Below are 17523 nucleotides of genomic sequence, written 5' to 3' on the forward strand. Positions count from 1 at the left end.
CTTAAGAGGGAGAGAGTACACTTTAATACCAGCCAAGGGTCATGCAAACCCAGTTGGACCTGGACGGCAGGGCTATCCTTTGTTGCAGGCTTCTTGAAGCTCTTGCGTTCCTGAAGCATAAACGGAGGGTATGTAACTGGCCCTTGGGGTGCACTCTTGTGTCCTGGGTTCAAGTGGGAGCAGGTCCAGACCTTGTGGTGTCTCTCCGCAGAAAAAAACTGCCGGCTCAATCCTTCATCTGAGGTACAGTCCTTAGGTTCAGCAGGTGCAGTCCTTTTTCTGTTTTCCACAAGTACAGCAGTGTTCTGAGAAAGGTAGCCAGGAGTACCATTTTTATGCCTGACACTAGCTTGTAGATGGAGGAGACTCCCTGACCAATAGGAGAAAAAGTCCCATGGGCAACCCCCCTTACATCACTTCAAGGGGGTTTAGCATGAAACAATCCCAATGTGTTAGAATAGTCCTTCCCTGGGTCAGAGCTATGGATACACCCTTATAAAGGGAAATAAGAAACTCTCCCTCCAAAACCAGTACTGAGACACGGTCTGCCATCACTGGCATTGGTGCCACTCTTGCTACTTGGGCAACAGCAGGGGCAGGCCTAGGTGTGGGTTACATCTGCCTGTGACAAGGGCTGCCACTTTGAAGCTTGCACAGTTGGTGGCCACATCCCCCAGAGGCCATCACATCGTAGTGGAGCATGAAGTATTACTTGTAGTTAAATATGTTTCAACTAAAACTAAAAACAAAAAGATATGGTTGGGTACTCATCTGCTTCGATACAATTTAAAAAACATATTATCTGAGAAGAAAACTATAATAGTCGGTGACATTCCTAGAACTGAGTTTGTGTGATGTAGCCCCTTTTCTGAAAAACTACCACGATCTCTGGCTCAGCAAAGGTGTCTACAGACCTTGTCGTTTTATTATTCAGTGGCCCCTCATTTGCCAAACTTAATGGGTCAACTCCCTAACCTGAATTACACGTCTTAGCTGCACCTTTATTACAGTAAAAATATGTGCATCAGTTGCTGAAACACAAAGGATTTCATTTTTGTAGGGACACTGAAAAGTGGGAGCATGTGAGGAGGCCATGTTAGGGCTCTATGCATTGTTGCAGACTCGGATGTACTAATCTTGTGCGCCTCATCATGGTGAAAACACAATGCTGCCTGGTCCAACCAGGCACTCAAGTGGTTAACTTTTCAGTGTTATGTACTGGTGCCCCGTCCAGATAGCTGCCCGGCCCTGCTGCCATCTGAGCTGTGACAGCAACTCTTTCCTTTCTGGGCCCCTCGCCCACAGAGCGCGGTGCCACTGCCCCTGTGTTCTTTGCGGTGCCATCCCCAGTTTGGTGTGGGCGGGAACAGCATGTGAGAGTGTCTGTGCCCATTGGCACTCTGCCTCCCTGCATTGCTTCTGCCAGTCCTGGTTCCAGAATTCTGTCTGTCAGCTAAAGCCTGGCAAGGGGGCAAGGACATTCCTGGAGGGGACCCTACCCACAGCTCCCTGCTATTGCCAGCCTTGGCCCTGGTGGTTCCTGTATACGTTAGGCAAACCTCCTACTTTGCTAACACCCCAGCCTGGAATGCATTGGCATTGCCTCTGAGCAACTCACTTCCACAATGGATTGGTGCATCCTTTCAGAAAAGACCCCCCTCTTCCTTGTTCCTCCGCCAACCAAAAATAGAATCCTGGGGTCCGTAGCAGTGCAGTTGCTGCACCCCTTTAATTATCCCCTCCTACAGATGGATGATCAAGGTGCTAAAGCTTAATTTGTGTGGTGGGAACTTATAATGACGTACTCCTGCTGGACTTTGATGGCACCAGCATGCAAAAGGGTCGCCAGGGGCAAGGCTGAGCATCAAGTGCCCAGATGTGTCCACCCACACACGCTCATCTTTGGAGCACTCTGAACAAAGCTACCAAATGTGGGTGGAAGAGTGCAAGGGAAGAAGGGGTGATAAAGTGTGGTAGAATGAGGCACCTGTCTGCAGCAGCAAATGATGGAATGTTGCTAAAAGCTCCCTCCCTCATCCAGCTACACTTATCCTCTGAAACTGTTCTTTCAATAACACAAACAGAAAAGAAAGTGTGCTGACTCGCTTTGCCAGCGGTCCCACCAGAATCTCTCCACAAGCTGTAATTGGGGTCTTGACCGGAGGATATACAATGCAATGTTGGTAACACCGAGCCACACACTTAAGAGAGGACCAGCATGTAATATCACTGCAGCGCTGTCATGTTCACATGGCAGCTGTCTTACATGGCGAGACTACTCTTATAATGATCAGAACTTTTGTTTTCATTTCAATGTCTCCCTTGTGTGCTTGTCAACACCACTGAGATCATGGTCCCCTGAAGGTGCCAGAGCAGCACACTGAACTGTTGAAGACTTTTGAATCTGCCGGCCGCTCCTCTCCAGTGTCCAAACAGTGGCTCATCAACTGCGATATGGACTACTTTTCTAATCACCAATGCTTAATGTATTAACTGTCCAAAAAATCTGGAACAAAAGTAATGAATTGCTATTTTTATAGCACAAGCCTTTTAGGCTAGCATCAAAGCACTTGAAATTAGTGGAGGTGGTGCTAGAGACATTACAAGTATATACATTTGGGATTTATACATTCACTTTTCACATATTTACAATTCCATTACATTTCATAGATAAGTACAATTTTAGGAGCAGAGAGAATGGGTGATCTGCCCCCTTTGTGCCCCCCTGATTGCTGTCTCCCCGATCGTATATTGTGCCATTTTGTTTTTCTGATTGTGTGCTTTTCTTATTGTAACTGCTTGTATTTTGCTTGTTTTCAGTGTTTTGCCCCTTGTGCGCTCCCCGTTCCCTGCCGCTGCCTCCCTGCGGCCCGCCCCCCTCGCGCCCCCATTTGCCGCTCCCTCCCGCCTCCCGCCTCCCGCCTCCCAGCTGCTCCTCCCTCCCCCCTCCCTTCTTAATGGCTGGCGCTGCGCGTCGCGAGTGAGCGACCTCTGACCTGTTTCAGGTCCTGAGCTCGCCCCCCACGACCGCAGCGTCAACCTGCTGCCTCCTGCCTCTGTCCCCTGACCATGCTGCTGTTTGCGTGTTCGAGGCCCTCCTCCACCCGCAGGCATCCTCCTGCGCCTCATCCCTGGGGTCTAGTGGGCTCTGACTAGCTTCACTTGACCCGTGTGCCGCTTTCCGCCGTCCCGTAAGTGTTTTTCGTTTTTTTCGCTTTTTTCAGCGCCTCGCCGCCGGCGCTTCTGCCCCCTTTGTGCCCCCCTGATTTCTGTCTCCCCGATCGTATATTGTGCCATTTTGTTTTTCTGATTGTGTGCTTTTCTTATTGTAACTGCTTGTATTTTGCTCGTTTTCAGTGTTTTGCCCCTTGTGCGCTCCCCGTTCCCTGCCGCTGCCTCCCTGCGCCCCCGCCCCCCTCGCGCCCCCATTTGCCGCTCCCTCCCGCCTCCCGCCTCCCAGCTGCTCCCCCCTCCCTTCTTAATGGCTGGCGCAGCGCGTCCGCGCAGCGGGCGCACCGCTGGCGCGCCAGAGGTGCGCCAGAGGCAAGCCCGTCTGCGCCCGTCCGCACCCGGACCGCGCCCAGCGCCACACCCCCTGGCCCTCGCGCCCCCCGCATCCGCTACTCGATCAACGAACTCCGCGCCTTCAACCCCGGCCCCTCCACTGAATGCTACCGGGCATCCCCGAAGCACACTAAAGGACCTTTTCCTGCCGTACCTGCAACTTCTCCTGCATCAGAACGACCAATCCAACTACGAAAACATTCAACCCCAACCACCTGAACTGCATCCTAATCAACACCCGCTCCGCACGAAAACACGCCATCGAGCTCTGGGATTTGCTCGACACCACTGCTCCTGACTTGGCTTTCCTGACCGAAACCTGGTGGAACGACTCCTCGTCTCCGGACATCGCCATCGCCATACCGGACGGCTACAAAATCACCAGAAGAGATCGAACCAACGGAATCGGCGGCGGAATAGCCATTGCTCACAAAGCTACCCTCAAAATCCACACCCACTCGGACGACACCCTCAGGACAGCCGAACACCTCCACTTCCAGATCCACACGGACCCCAACACGACCCTCAGAGGAACCCTCATTTACCGCCCTCCAGGACCAAGAGCCCCCTTCAACGACACCATCGCTGACCTTGCAAGCACCCACGCCCTCGCTTCCCCGGATTACATCCTCCTGGGAGATCTGAACTACCATCTGGAAAATGCCAACGACGTCAACACCGCGTCACTGACCTCCAACCTCCTCAACCTCGGTCTCCGCCAGCTAGTCAACACACCTACCCACATCGCCGGTCACACCCTTGACCCCCTCTTCACCTCTAGCAACCACATTTCCTTCAGCCACACCTCCGAACTCCACTGGACTGACCATCACTGTGTCCATTTCACCTATAAGAAAACCACAGAGCAACACCGCATCCAGCTACCTCCCCACCGCCGCTGGGGCAAAGTCACCCAAGAACAACTGACCAGCGCCCTCATCAACAACCTTCCACCCGACGCAATCGACCCGAGCACAGCCGCCATCAACCTCCATCAATGGATCCTCGACTGCGCCAACACCCTTGCCCCTCTCAAGAAACCCACCACCATCCAAGGAAAGAAAAAACCAGCCTGGTTCACAGACGATCTCACCACCTCCAAAAGCAACTGCCAGAAACTCAAAAAGAAATGGATCCAAGAACGCACACCCGACAACCTCGCCGCCCTCAAAAACGCCAACCGCGAACACCACCAACGGATCCGCACCGCCAAGCGCGCCCACTTCACCGAACGCATCAACAACAACGCCCACGACTGCAAAGAACTCTTCGGCATCGTGAAGGAACTCTCCAATCCGAAAGCCAACTCCAACGACATCCCGCCCTCCCAGAAACTCTGCGACGACCTCTCCACCTTCTTCCACCAGAAAATCACCACCATCCACGACAGCTTCATCACCGGTCCACCGCCAGACCCCACCCCCGACGTCTCCTCCCGCGACTGCCACCTCACCGCCTGGACCCATGTGGACGAGGCAGAAACCATAGCAACCATGAACACCATCCACTCAGGCTCCCCCACGGACCCCTGCCCCCATCATGTTTTCAACTCAGCCAACGCCACCATCGCCCCCGAACTCCGCAAGATCATCAACCTCTCCTTCACTTCTGCCACCTTCCCGGACAGCTGGAAACACGCAGAAATCCAACCCCTCCTCAAAAAACCCAAGGCTGACCCCAACGACCTCAAAAACTTCCGTCCGATATCTCTCCTCCCTTTTCCAGCGAAAGTAATCGAGAAGATCGTCAACACTCAGCTCACCCACTTCCTCGAAGACAATTCCATCCTGGACCCCTCACAATCCGGATTCAGACGAAACCACAGCACTGAGACCGCCCTCCTCGCCGCCACAGATGACATCAGACATCAAATGGACAACGGCGAAACCTCAGCCCTCATCCTCCTCGACCTATCAGCCGCTTTTGACACCGTCTGCCACCGCACCCTACTGACCCGCCTCCAGGAAGCCGGCATCCAAGATAAAGCCCTCCACTGGATCTCATCCTTCCTATCCGACAGAACGCAGAGAGTCCGTCTCTCCCCTTTCCGCTCCAAAGCCACCAACCTCATCTGCGGCGTCCCCCAAGGATCCTCCCTCAGCCCCACGTTGTTCAACGTCTACATGGCCCCCCTCGCTCAACTGGCCCGCCAACATCATCTCAGCATCATCTCCTATGCCGACGATACCCAGCTCGTCCTCTCCCTGACCAAAGACCCGCTCACCGCCAAAACAAACCTCCACGAGGGACTAAAATCCATCGCCGATTGGATGAACAACAGTCGCCTGAAACTCAACTCCGACAAGACGGAAGTCCTCATCCTCGGACGCACTCCCTCAGCCTGGAACGACTCATGGTGGCCCTCCGTCCTCGGACCCCCACCCACCCCTGCCAGCCACGCAAGAAACCTCGGCTTCATCCTGGACTCCGCCCTCACCATGTCCAAACAGGTCAGCGCCGTCTCCTCCTCCTGTTTCAACACCCTTCGAATGCTCCGCAGAATCTTCAAGTGGATTCCAACAGAAACCAGAAAGACGGTGACCCAGGCCCTCGTCAGCAGCAGACTTGACTACGGCAACGCACTCTACACAGGCATCCCAACCAAAGACATCAAACGCCTCCAACGTATCCAAAATGCCTCCGCCCGACTGATCCTCAACATACCCCGCCGAAGTCACATCTCCCCTCACCTAAAGGAACTCCACTGGCTCCCGGTAGACAAGAGGATCACCTTCAAACTCCTGACCCACGCTCACAAGGCACTTCACAACACCGGACCCTCCTACCTCAACACCAGACTCAACTTCTACACTCCAACACGTCAACTCCGATCCGCCAACCTCGCCCTCGCCATCGTACCCCGAATCCAGCGCAAGACATCCGGCGGCAGATCCTTCTCCTTCCTCGCCGCCAAGACCTGGAACTCTCTCCCCACATCTCTTCGCCAGACCCAGGACCTCCTCGCATTCAGAAGGCTCCTCAAGACCTGGCTCTTCGACCGCTAAACCAGCAGCGCTCCCCCCCCCCCCCCCCCCCTCAGCGCCTCGAAACCCTGACGGGTACATAGCGCGCTTAATAAATATTATGATTGATTGATTGATTGAATCACATGATTTTTGGTCATGGATAGGAGATAGGTTACCAAGATGGCACCCAAGCCACTAGACACCATCTCCTCCCCTGAAGGACACTTCAAATAAGGAAGAGCTGGAGTGCGCTGTGTATTTTTGTTGGGTAGACATGAGGTGTGGTGGACAGCTGCAATTGTCTGCAGCAAAGCCCTTACACTGACTTCAGCCATGCAACATGGAACAGAGTAGAGGAGAAGGCATGTGCCGTGAAGCCCTATCCATAAAATCAATGTAAGGATGGTGTGAGTGTGTTCCTGAGTATCAGCTTGGGCTTCGTGTACATTTGTGTGTGCGCTCTCACACTTCAAGATATAAAATGGGTATCCACACTAAACTTTATATTTGATAGCATGAACCTTTGTATATCATGAGAAAGAACAAGTAATTTCAGCACATAACAGCATATTTCATTGGATCAGGCCTTTTCTTGTAGTGTTGCCCTTCCCAGTAGTGGCACAGTGAAGCATCAGCTTTACGTCATCTTATCAAAGCATTGAAACATGAAAACCTACTTTCCGATTTAGTGCTGTAGGTGCGTCACTATTTTAGAAGGTGCCTTCTCCGTGACCATATAAACAGTGGTGGTCACTCACAGACCTGTAGTAAGCGTTCCTTACTCATTAGGGGAAAGATTCCAAGGACACCAGGGCACTTTTCATATGGGTCCAGTCTTGGAGTGGTACCGCAATCTGTGACTACTTATCCAGAATCAATAGGTTCTCAAGAACAGTGAGCAAGGGGCATGGGGTGAGTCCCTGGGGTCAGTGGGAGAAGTGCAAACGAACGAGTTACTTACCTTCGGTAACGACTTTTCTGGTGGATACATTAGCTACCTGTGGATTCCTCACCTGATGAATACTCCCATGGCGCCAGCATTTGACGGAAATCTTCTTACTAGTCTCTGCACGTCGACGAGGACGTCACTCTAGCCCACGCGACGCCGTCTGACGTCATACAGGCAATAAGAAGTCCTCGCCGACGTGCCGATGACAGTACCAAAATTTTTTACGTGCATGAGAATAATAATAATAACCCAATGCAATGAAAGAGCAAAGCAACATCTCTTAATATTGTAAATCACACAACATTGCAATAAAATAGCTGTAGATTTAATATAACCTTTTTTTTTTTTTTTTTTTTTTTTACATACGAATCATGTATATACCCAATATATATATAGATTTATATATAAATATACACATATATACAAATATCATACATGCAAAATGTATTGCAACTTTGAAGACCAAAAGGAGCACACTCAAGGATTGCTTGGAGAGACCAAAAAGGCAACGGGGAGGCGGGTGGGACCGTGAGGAATCCACAGGTAGCTAATGTATCCACCAGAAAAGTCGTTACCGAAGGTAAGTAACTCGTTCTTCTGATGGATACAACTACCTGTGGATTCCTCACCTGATGAATAGAGTCCCAAAGCAGTACCACGCCCGGCGGTGGGTGCCTAAATGGTCAAACCAAGAAATCCTGCAGCACTGACCGTGCAAAATGACCGTCCCTTCTGACCTCAGAGTCCAAACAGTAATGTTTCACAAAAGTGTGAAGGGACGACCAAGTTGCGGCCTTGCAGATGTCGACCACAGGAACACCCCTGGCCAAGGCCGAAGAGGCCGACTTAGCTCTGGTGGAGTGAGCTCTAATGCCCTCAGGCGGATCCTTCTTTGCCAAAGAGTAACAGATTTTAATGCAAAGAACAACCCACCTGGAGAGTGTTCTCTTGTGGACTGCCTTTCCTCTCCTCTTGCCCACGTATCCGACAAACAGCTGATCCTCCAGCCTGATATCCTTCATTCTGTCGATATAGAAGCTCAACGCCCTTTTTGGGTCCAGGCGATGTAGTCTTTCTTCCTCCTTTGAAGGATGAGGCGGAGGATAAAACGTGGACAAAGTGATTGTCTGAGCCAAATGGAAGGGTGAAACAACCTTCGGAAGGAAAGCAGCCTTGGTCCTCAACACCACCTTATCCCCATAAAACATTATATAAGGGGGTTTAACCGATAAGGCCTGCAACTCACTCACTCTCCTTGCAGATGTTATAGCTACCAGGAATACTGTTTTAATAACCAAATACCTTAAGGGGCAAGAATGCATAGGCTCAAAAGGGGACCCCATAAGGAAAGTCAGGACCAAGGACAAATCCCATTGAGGCATAACGAATGGTTTTGGAGGATATTGATTCAGAAGACCTTTCAAGAATCTGAGAACAATAGGGGATTTAAATAACGATGGTTGGTCTGGAAGACAAATGAAGGCTGACAAGGCCGACAAATAACCCTTAATGGTAGCTACTGCACAACCTTTCTGCGCTAGAGACAGTGCAAAAGACAAAACATGTGACAGATGAGCATGTAAGGGATCAATCTGTCTCTCTCCACACCACATAACAAATTTAGACCACCTATTAGCGTAGATAGATTTAGTGGAGTGTCGCCTGGCCGCTAAGATAACATCCACTACATCAGGCGGGAGAGAGAAGGAACTCAGGTTGCCCCGTTCAATCTCCAAGCATGTAGGTGCAGACTCTGGAGGTTGCGGTGTAAAACCTGCCCCTGCGACTGCGAGAGGAGGTCTGCCCTGAGAGGGAGACGGAGCGGAGGGCACAGTGAGAGTTGGAGAAGGTCGGAGTACCATACCCTCCTTGGCCAATCCGGAGCTATTAAGATGACTTGGGCCCGGTCTTGGCGAATTTTCCTCAACACTCGAGGAATCAAGGGTATGGGGGGAAACGCGTAAAGCAACTGGTCGCACCAGGTTATCTGAAACGCGTCCCCCAACGCTCCCTGCATCGGATACTGGAGGCTGCAGAATAACGGGCAATGCGCGTTCTCCCGAGTGGCAAACAGATCTATCCGAGGAAACCCCCACATCTGGAAGATTAAACAGACTTGATCTGGATGGAGACGCCACTCGTGGTCTGCCGAGAATTGGCGACTGAGACTGTCCGCACGTACATTCAAGACCCCGGCCAGATGATTTGCCACCAAGCAAATCTGATGGTCCTTTGCCCAGGACCATAGCCGAAGAGCTTCTCTGCAGAGAAGGTACGACCCTACTCCTCCCTGTTTGTTTATGTACCACATCGTGGTAGTATTGTCCGTCAGGACCTGTACCGACTGACCACGAAGGGATGGGAGGAAGGCCTTGAGAGCCAAACGTACAGCCCGTAACTCCAACAGATTGATATGAAACACCTGTTCCTCTGGAGACCAAAGCCCTTTGATCTCCAGATCCCCCAGATGAGCTCCCCATCCTAGGGTGGAGGCATCCGTTATTACCGTGGCCACTGGTGGCGACTGCGCGAACGGCTTCCCCTGTGAAAGATTGTTGCCCGCAATCCACCACTTCAATTCCACAGCAGCATCTCTGGAGATCTTGACAGTACCTTCTAAATCTCCCTTGTGTTGAGACCACTGCCTTCGGAGGCACCACTGAAGAGCCCTCATGTGCCAGCGAGCATGCGTGACCAACAGAATGCAGGAGGCGAACAGACCGAGCAGACGAAGGACCTTGAGGACTGGAACTACCGCTCCATTTCGAAACATTGGAACCAATTCCTGAATATCTTGAATCCGCTGAGGCGGAGGAAAGGCTCGACTCAATGTTGTATCCAGTACTGCCCCTATGAACAGGAGGCGCTGAGAGGGCTCCAGGTGAGATTTGGGCACGTTCACCGAAAAGCCCAGGTCGAACAACAACTGGGTTGTTGACTGCAGATGATGCGACACAAGCTCCGGGGACTTGGCTTTGATCAACCAGTCGTCCAAGTAAGGGAATACTGCTATCCCCTTCCTTCTGAGCTCCGCCGCAACCACTGACATCACCTTTGTGAAGACTCGAGGTGCTGAAGTAAGACCAAACGGGAGGACCGCAAACTGATAGTGCTGCGACCCTACCACAAACCGGAGATACTTCCTGTGCGACTTGAGTATCGGGATATGAAAGTAAGCATCCTGCAAGTCGACAGACACCATCCAATCTTCCTTGTTCAACGCCAAAAGCACCTGTGCTAGGGTCAGCATCTTGAACTTTTCCTGTTTGAGGAACCAATTCAAGATCCTCAGATCCAGGATTGGTCTCAACTGACCATCCTTTTTGGGAATCAGGAAGTATCTTGAGTAACAACCTCGACCCTTTTCCTGCTCTGGGACCAACTCTACCGCGCCCTTTGAAAGGAGGACTTGAACCTCCTGTTCTAGCAACAGGAGGTGTTCTTCTGAACAATAAGATGGGCGGGGCGGGATGAGGGGCGGGAACTCCCAAAAGGGAAGGGCGTAGCCTTTTCCCACAATGCAGAGAACCCAAGTGTCCGTTGTGATAGACTTCCACTTGTGGAGAAAACGCTGTAATCTTCCCCCTACAGGAGAGGAGTGAGTGGGAAACGGTGGAAGCCTAAGGCTGCTTCCCCTGCTGCACCCCTCCAGAGGACGAGGAAGAGGCAGAGTGCTGTTGAGAGGCTCCTCTGGTACGGACCCCACCCCTCCCCCTCCCTCTAAATGACCTATAGGGGAGGGAAGAGGCGGGTTGCTGGAACCTCCCCCGAAAGGAAGAGGAATAAGAGCCACGCCCAAATCCCCGAAACCTCCTGAAAATTCTAGAAGAGGCAGAGGAAGAAGGAGCTTGCAGTCCTAACGATTTGGCTGTGGCTCTGCTCTCCTTAAATCGTTCCAAGGCTGAATCTGCCTTGGCTCCAAACAGTCTGTCCCCATCAAACGGGAGGTCCAGCAGGGTCGACTGCACATCCGCAGAGAACCCTGAGTTTCGGAGCCAGGCCTGTCTTCTTGCCACCACAGCCGTGCCCATCGCCCTGGCCACCGAGTCGGTCGTGTCCAGCCCAGACTGGATAATCTGGGTCGCGGCAGCCTGGGCGTCCGAGACCACATCCAAAAGACCCTGGGGAAGCTCCGTGAATGAAGACGAAATATCATCCATCAGCGCATGGATGTACCTCCCCAGAATGCACGTGGCGTTGGTGGCCTTCAACGCCAAACTACATGACGAAAATATTTTCTTGGACTGCGCATCCAGTTTCTTGGAGTCTCTGTCTCCAGGCACCGTCGGGAAGGAACCAGGCGCTGACTTTGAGGAACAGGAGGCTTGCACCACCAAGCTCTCCGGCGTAGGGTGTCTAGAGAGAAAGCCAGGGTCAGATGGTGCAGCTCGATACCTCCTGGCCACAGCCCTATGAACGGCCGAGGAAGACACCGGCTTCTTCCACACCTCCAACACCGGATCCAGCAAAGCCTCATTAAATGGCAAGAGAGGCTCAGCTGCAGCAGAGGCCGGATGCAATACCTCTGTCAGCAAATTCTGCTTTGCCTCTGCCACCGGCAAAGGCAGGTCCAAAAAGCTCGCTGCCTTCCTCACCACAGCATGAAAGGAAGCAGCCTCCTCCGTATATTCCCCTGGAGATGAAAGGTCCCACTCAGGGGAAGTGTCCAGCCCACTGGCTGTAACCAGACCATGCAGTCCGTCTCCAGAGTCCTCAATCTCTCCCTCCTCTAGGACTCGCTGGTACTCTTGCTCTTCTAAAAGACGGAGAGCACGCCTCCTCGAATGAAGTCTCTCCTCGATACGCGGAGTCGACATGGCCTCCGCCGACGTCGAAGAACGGCGCCGATCTCCAGAAGCATCTGACGCCGCGTCCGGCGCCACAGGCAGCTTCGGCGCCGAGGCAGGAGCCGGAGGACGAGGTCTTGGAGCCGATGGACCAACCGGAGTCACAGGGCAAAATCCTGACTTCGACGGAGGGGCAACCGACGCCGGCACCGGCGCCGAGCCCACATTCCCAAAAGGGAGAAAGGGCATAAAGGGTGCCGGCCGAAGAGGCGCAGGATCACCCAACGAAAAGGCCAAGGGCCCCGAAGGACCAGCCGGAGCAGCTCCTGGAGCCATCTGCTGAAAGATGGTATACATCGCATTAAGAAACGCGGTACTATCGGCTCCAGGAGTGGGAAAAGCCGGATACTGGGGTGCCTGGATCGAGGGCGACCCCGACGCCGGCCTCGACGTCTGCGACGCCGGAGAAAACACAAGAGGCTGCACCACCTCAATCACTGACGCCTGACCAGGTGAAGTCGGTGACGCCGGAGAGGGCAACGGCGTCGATGGATGCGGCGTGACCGTGGGGCTGACCTCCCAAGTCCTCCGACGCCGAGCCGAAGGTGACCTCGAATGAGACTCCTTGCTGGAGTGACGTCGTGAGTCTCTACGGCGCCGGGAGTCTCGATGACGCCGGTGAGACCTTGGCGAAGAAGACTTCTTATGATGTTTCTCCTTCTTCTTTGACTTTGCCATGAATAACTTGGCCTCGCGCTCTTTGAGGGCCTTCGGATTCATGTGTTGACATGAATCGCAAGTCGAGACGTCGTGGTCGGAGCTCAAACACCATAGACAGTCGGAGTGAGGATCTGTAACTGACATCTTGCCCCCACACTCTCGACAGGGCTTGAAACCCGACTTCCTCTGGGACATTGTTACCGCAGAGAAGACTACGCAGCAGACAATACACTGTAACCACGAAGGTAACAGTAACTCCCTCGAAGATAACCGTTTCGAATGCACGGAAAAAAGGGAACTGTCATCGGCACGTCGGCGAGGACTTCTTATTGCCTGTATGACGTCAGACGGCGTCGCGTGGGCTAGAGTGACGTCCTCGTCGACGTGCAGAGACTAGTAAGAAGATTTCCGTCAAATGCTGGCGCCATGGGAGTATTCATCAGGTGAGGAATCCACAGGTAGTTGTATCCATCAGAAATACAGAAGACAGGTCAGCCTCTGAAGAATACAATTGAGAGGATGTCTCTGCACAATTTTATTTGTTGTTCACTTAAACAACTGTTAAGTAACGTACATTAAGGATTTGTCTTCTGTTAGAAATGCAACATCTTCCATATATGGCTTCTTGTGAACTAACTCAAAAGCACAGCTCACGTTTTCGATATCTTTGTGTTTGTATTTATTCACAAGCAAATCAAGGTAATCGTAATTACTGATAGCTTTGAAGGACCAATTAGGGCGCAGCTTCCCCTGAGTGGTTGATGCCAGAAAGTAAATTTCCTCTGATTTACAAATTATCAACAAATGCCCCAGTAATCCACCCCTCTGGTAATGACCTGCACACAGCACTCACCGGTGTTTCGCTGTTCATCCTCTGTCGCCTGCTGGACAAATTCTTTACTGTCATCTGTAAAGGTCCGCGAAGTCCCAGAGGCAGCAACTGGATCACCTGAAAGAAATACAGAACAAATGGAGGAATCACATGGAATGTTTGCAAGGCATCATTGCTCAGAAGAGGATGAAACATTGAATACTGGCTCTAATAAAATGTTCTCCATCAGCAAACTCTAGTAAAACTAGCACAATATTGGTCCAGGCCTGCTTTGTGCTATTTTGTGTTATTATGTGTCATGGTTACCCTATCATGTACTTCATGATAAACCACAGATGAGGTTGGAGAAGGAAGGATTTAAAGCTGCCTTAATCAATTAGGTAAAATCTAGGCTACTATGGTAGTGAAAGCTGGCTAAGACAGGGACGCTGGAAGAGTTATAACAATAGTCAAGGAGACACAGAATCCCCATGTCTATAGCCCAAGGGTACAATAACTCCCCCATCCCCCAACAACCCCAGAGTTTGGCATTTTGAAGAACTACACCCTAGGAGCAGGCATGTTGCTTGGTTGTTGAGTTTTGATTCAACATGTAACATGCATAAGTTGGATTCTGAAGTGAAGGCAGCAGTTCCACTGAGCCATGAGTGCACATTCGGCGATGACTGCATGAAAGGTGTTCTCGGCTACACCAGTCCGATGGTACAGGAACATTTAAAACAAGCATTGGCAAAGCCAATATGTCTCGCCAATGCAAGAGCTATTGGCTTTGCCAAAATGCCTTAGCCAGGTTGTACACCAACATGCCTGCTGCTCAGCATGGCACAGAGAAGAATGGCGTGGAGTGTCGTAGACTAGAATGGCGAAGAGTGGACTAGAGTGTTGTAGAGGGCATATTGTGGAGTTGCATAGCATGGCATACACTGAAGTTGCATAAAGTGGAGTGGACTGGTGTAGAGTGCATTTGCGTAGAGTGCTGTAGAGTATACTGGCGTAGAGTGCAGTGGCACTGAGTGCAGAGGCTCTGAATTCAGTGGCATACAATGCTGCGTCGTAGAATGCAGTGGTGTAGATTAGAGTGGTGCAATAGTAGAGTGCAGTGGTGCAGAGTGGAGTGATGCAGAGTGGAGTGGCGCAGAGAGGTGCAGAGTATAGTGGCACAGAGGAGAGTTGCACAGAGTAGAGTGGGACAGAGTAGAATAGAGTGAAGTGGTGTAGAGTAGAACGGCATAGAGTGCAGAGTAGAGTTGAGTGGCGTACAGTGTTGCAGAGTAGAGTAGCACAGAGTGATGTAGAGTATAGTGTTGTAGAGTGCAGCGGCATAGAGTTTAGTGGTGTAGACTGCAGTGGTGTAGAGTGGAGTGACAGAGTGAAGTGTTGCTGCGTAGAGTGGCATAGAGTGGAGTAGAGTGGTGTAGAGCACAGCAGCATAGAATACAGTGATGCAGAAGAGAGTGCAGTAGCGTAGAGTGCAGTGACATAGTGTAGTTGTGCACAGCACACTGGCGTAGAGGGTAGTGGTTAAGAGCAACGTGGCATAGAATGCAGCGGCAGAGTGGAGTAGAGTGGCATACAGTAGCTTGTTCCAGAATAGAGTAAAGTGGCGTAGAGAGCAGTGGCTCAGGGTGCAGTTGCATAAAGTGACAGAGTGTAATGGCGTAAAGTGGTGTAGAGTGGAGTGGCATAGAGTGCAGTGGTACAGAGTAGATTAGAGTGGGGTACAGTGTATTGGCAAAACGTTGAGTGTTAGAGTAAAGTGCACTGGCGTAGACTGTATTGGCATAGAGTGCAGTGTCGCAGAGTGGCATGGAGTGGAGCTGTGAAGAGTAGATTGGTGTGGCTTAGACTGGAGTGGTATAGAGTGCAGCGGCGTAGGATAGAGGAGCGAAGAGTGCACTGGCATAGAGTAGAGTGGCAGGCGGTGGAGTAGAGAGGCGTATCTTGAAGTGACAGAGTGCAGTGGCGTAGTGGAGTGGTGCAGTAGAGTGGCATAAAGTGGAGTGGTGCAGAGTGGAGTGCAGTGGTGTATAATGGTGCAGAGTAGAGTGGAGTGACAGAGTGGAGTATTCATGGTGCGGTTGCACACTGCCATTACAGACAACACATTTACAATTGAAATTACCATTACATTTGCATAATGATGCAGTCTTACTAATAAAACTATACAGTGCTCAGACAAAAATATATGGAAATTGCATCACCTAGTGTAATGATTTGTTTTGATCATATTAAAGTATTTGTTTCCAACACAATGACAGAAAATGTGCTTGATTTGTCTTCCTAATTCCAATATATCTGAAATACTTACACAGTTCATTTAAATGTTGTCATGTGCTAGAAACAAAAAACTCTTTCATACCCCCAGTGTACAGCAAGGTTGTCACGTTAATCCGATAAATTGGAAGTCAGAGAACGAAAAGTAAACATGCACCCTGGGGAAGACAGTGCCTGATAGCAAATGTGATGAGATAAAAACAAGGTTTACAGTCCTGTTTACAGAAAAGGAGCACTCGTAAGGATTTTGTAAATAGGGTTTGGGCAAGGGAAGGTACAAACTCAAGCTGGACTGCCTCAAATAAAGTCAGCAAACAGAAAGCAAGACAATGTGAGTTACAAACCACAAAGCCAATGACAAGCAAAAGGCAGAATGTATTCCTAGGTCAACTATCTTAAAGTCCCCAAGATGTCATTAGCAAAGCAGACAGCTGCTCTGTCTGACAGTCTGCGACCTAATAACGATAACAGCCCAATAATCGTTTGAGTTACTTGAAGGCACAGGGTTCAATGATAATTTAAATACGACGGGGACGAAGGCAACTTCTTCTGAGGCATTGCCATTCCTTTGTTGACAGAACAGCTCATGGATGATGGCTCTCATCACAATGCATTTCCATACTGCAACAGCTGCTGACCAATGGGGAGCAAACAGCGAGGGAAAGGAGGGAGACACTTTGAAGCTAGAAAAGAAAGAGAAGACAGTCCAGAAACGTGACCAGCAACATGCAGTGAATGGCCATAAGAATTCTCAGGGATCCCAGAGTAAGTTAAGCTGCAGGTGAAATGGTCCCTTCACTGTGGTTAATCAAGGAGGAGGAACAAGGATGACCAGTGTAAGCAGCTCTAATTGGGGATGACATAATTGTGGGAAGCACTTTTACAAAAGGGACAAAAGACAGGTAGGGGATAAAAAGGAACGGGGGATCGAAAGGTCCTGATGAAGGCCGACTGACCCTTATGGGCAATTGAAATGGCTGAAACATGTTGACTGGAGGACAGAGGCTGGGGTGAACGTGTAATTGTGCCCTAAATATCACCACAGATATCTATTTTTAACCCTATCCATGGGGTCTCTTAATAAACAAGAGGAATGGACACCCATGAGATAGTTTTAATGTATATCTGTGTGTCTAGATCCCCGTTTGTTTTTGGTTTGTTGTGTATTGTTTTGTGTTCCCCTTCCCTACTGCTCCATTCCGACCTGGGTACACGTAAGAATGTGTTAGCAGATGCCCAATGATGAAGCATGCGACAAAGAGTGGGTGTGGGCAGTTTTGAAATAACTATGCTGTGTTCATGATCTAGTAGCAGCCCATTTAAGTAGGGTTGGGTTTTTCTACTATTTTTCTTGTCCCTTTTGTGAAAGTGGTTGCTATTTTGGGAGGTAGGAACAGCGATTTTCCACTCACCCCTTAGCAGGTGTGTCTA

General features: G+C 50.8%; 1 protein-coding gene across 1 annotated transcript in view; it reads right to left on the reverse strand.

Annotated features, from left to right (window-relative positions):
* The window catches only part of LOC138249620 (zinc finger protein Xfin-like), a 318126-nt gene that overhangs the window by 28382 nt on the left and 272221 nt on the right, over positions 1-17523 (reverse strand). Inside the window, exon 19 of the mRNA XM_069203568.1 lies at positions 13840-13935. Within this exon, the coding sequence (XP_069059669.1) occupies positions 13840-13935 (96 nt within the window). The remainder of the gene's footprint in view (positions 1-13839; positions 13936-17523) is intronic.

This window comes from Pleurodeles waltl, chromosome 8, assembly GCF_031143425.1.
Source record: "Pleurodeles waltl isolate 20211129_DDA chromosome 8, aPleWal1.hap1.20221129, whole genome shotgun sequence".
Classification (NCBI taxonomy): Eukaryota; Metazoa; Chordata; class Amphibia; order Caudata; family Salamandridae; genus Pleurodeles; species Pleurodeles waltl.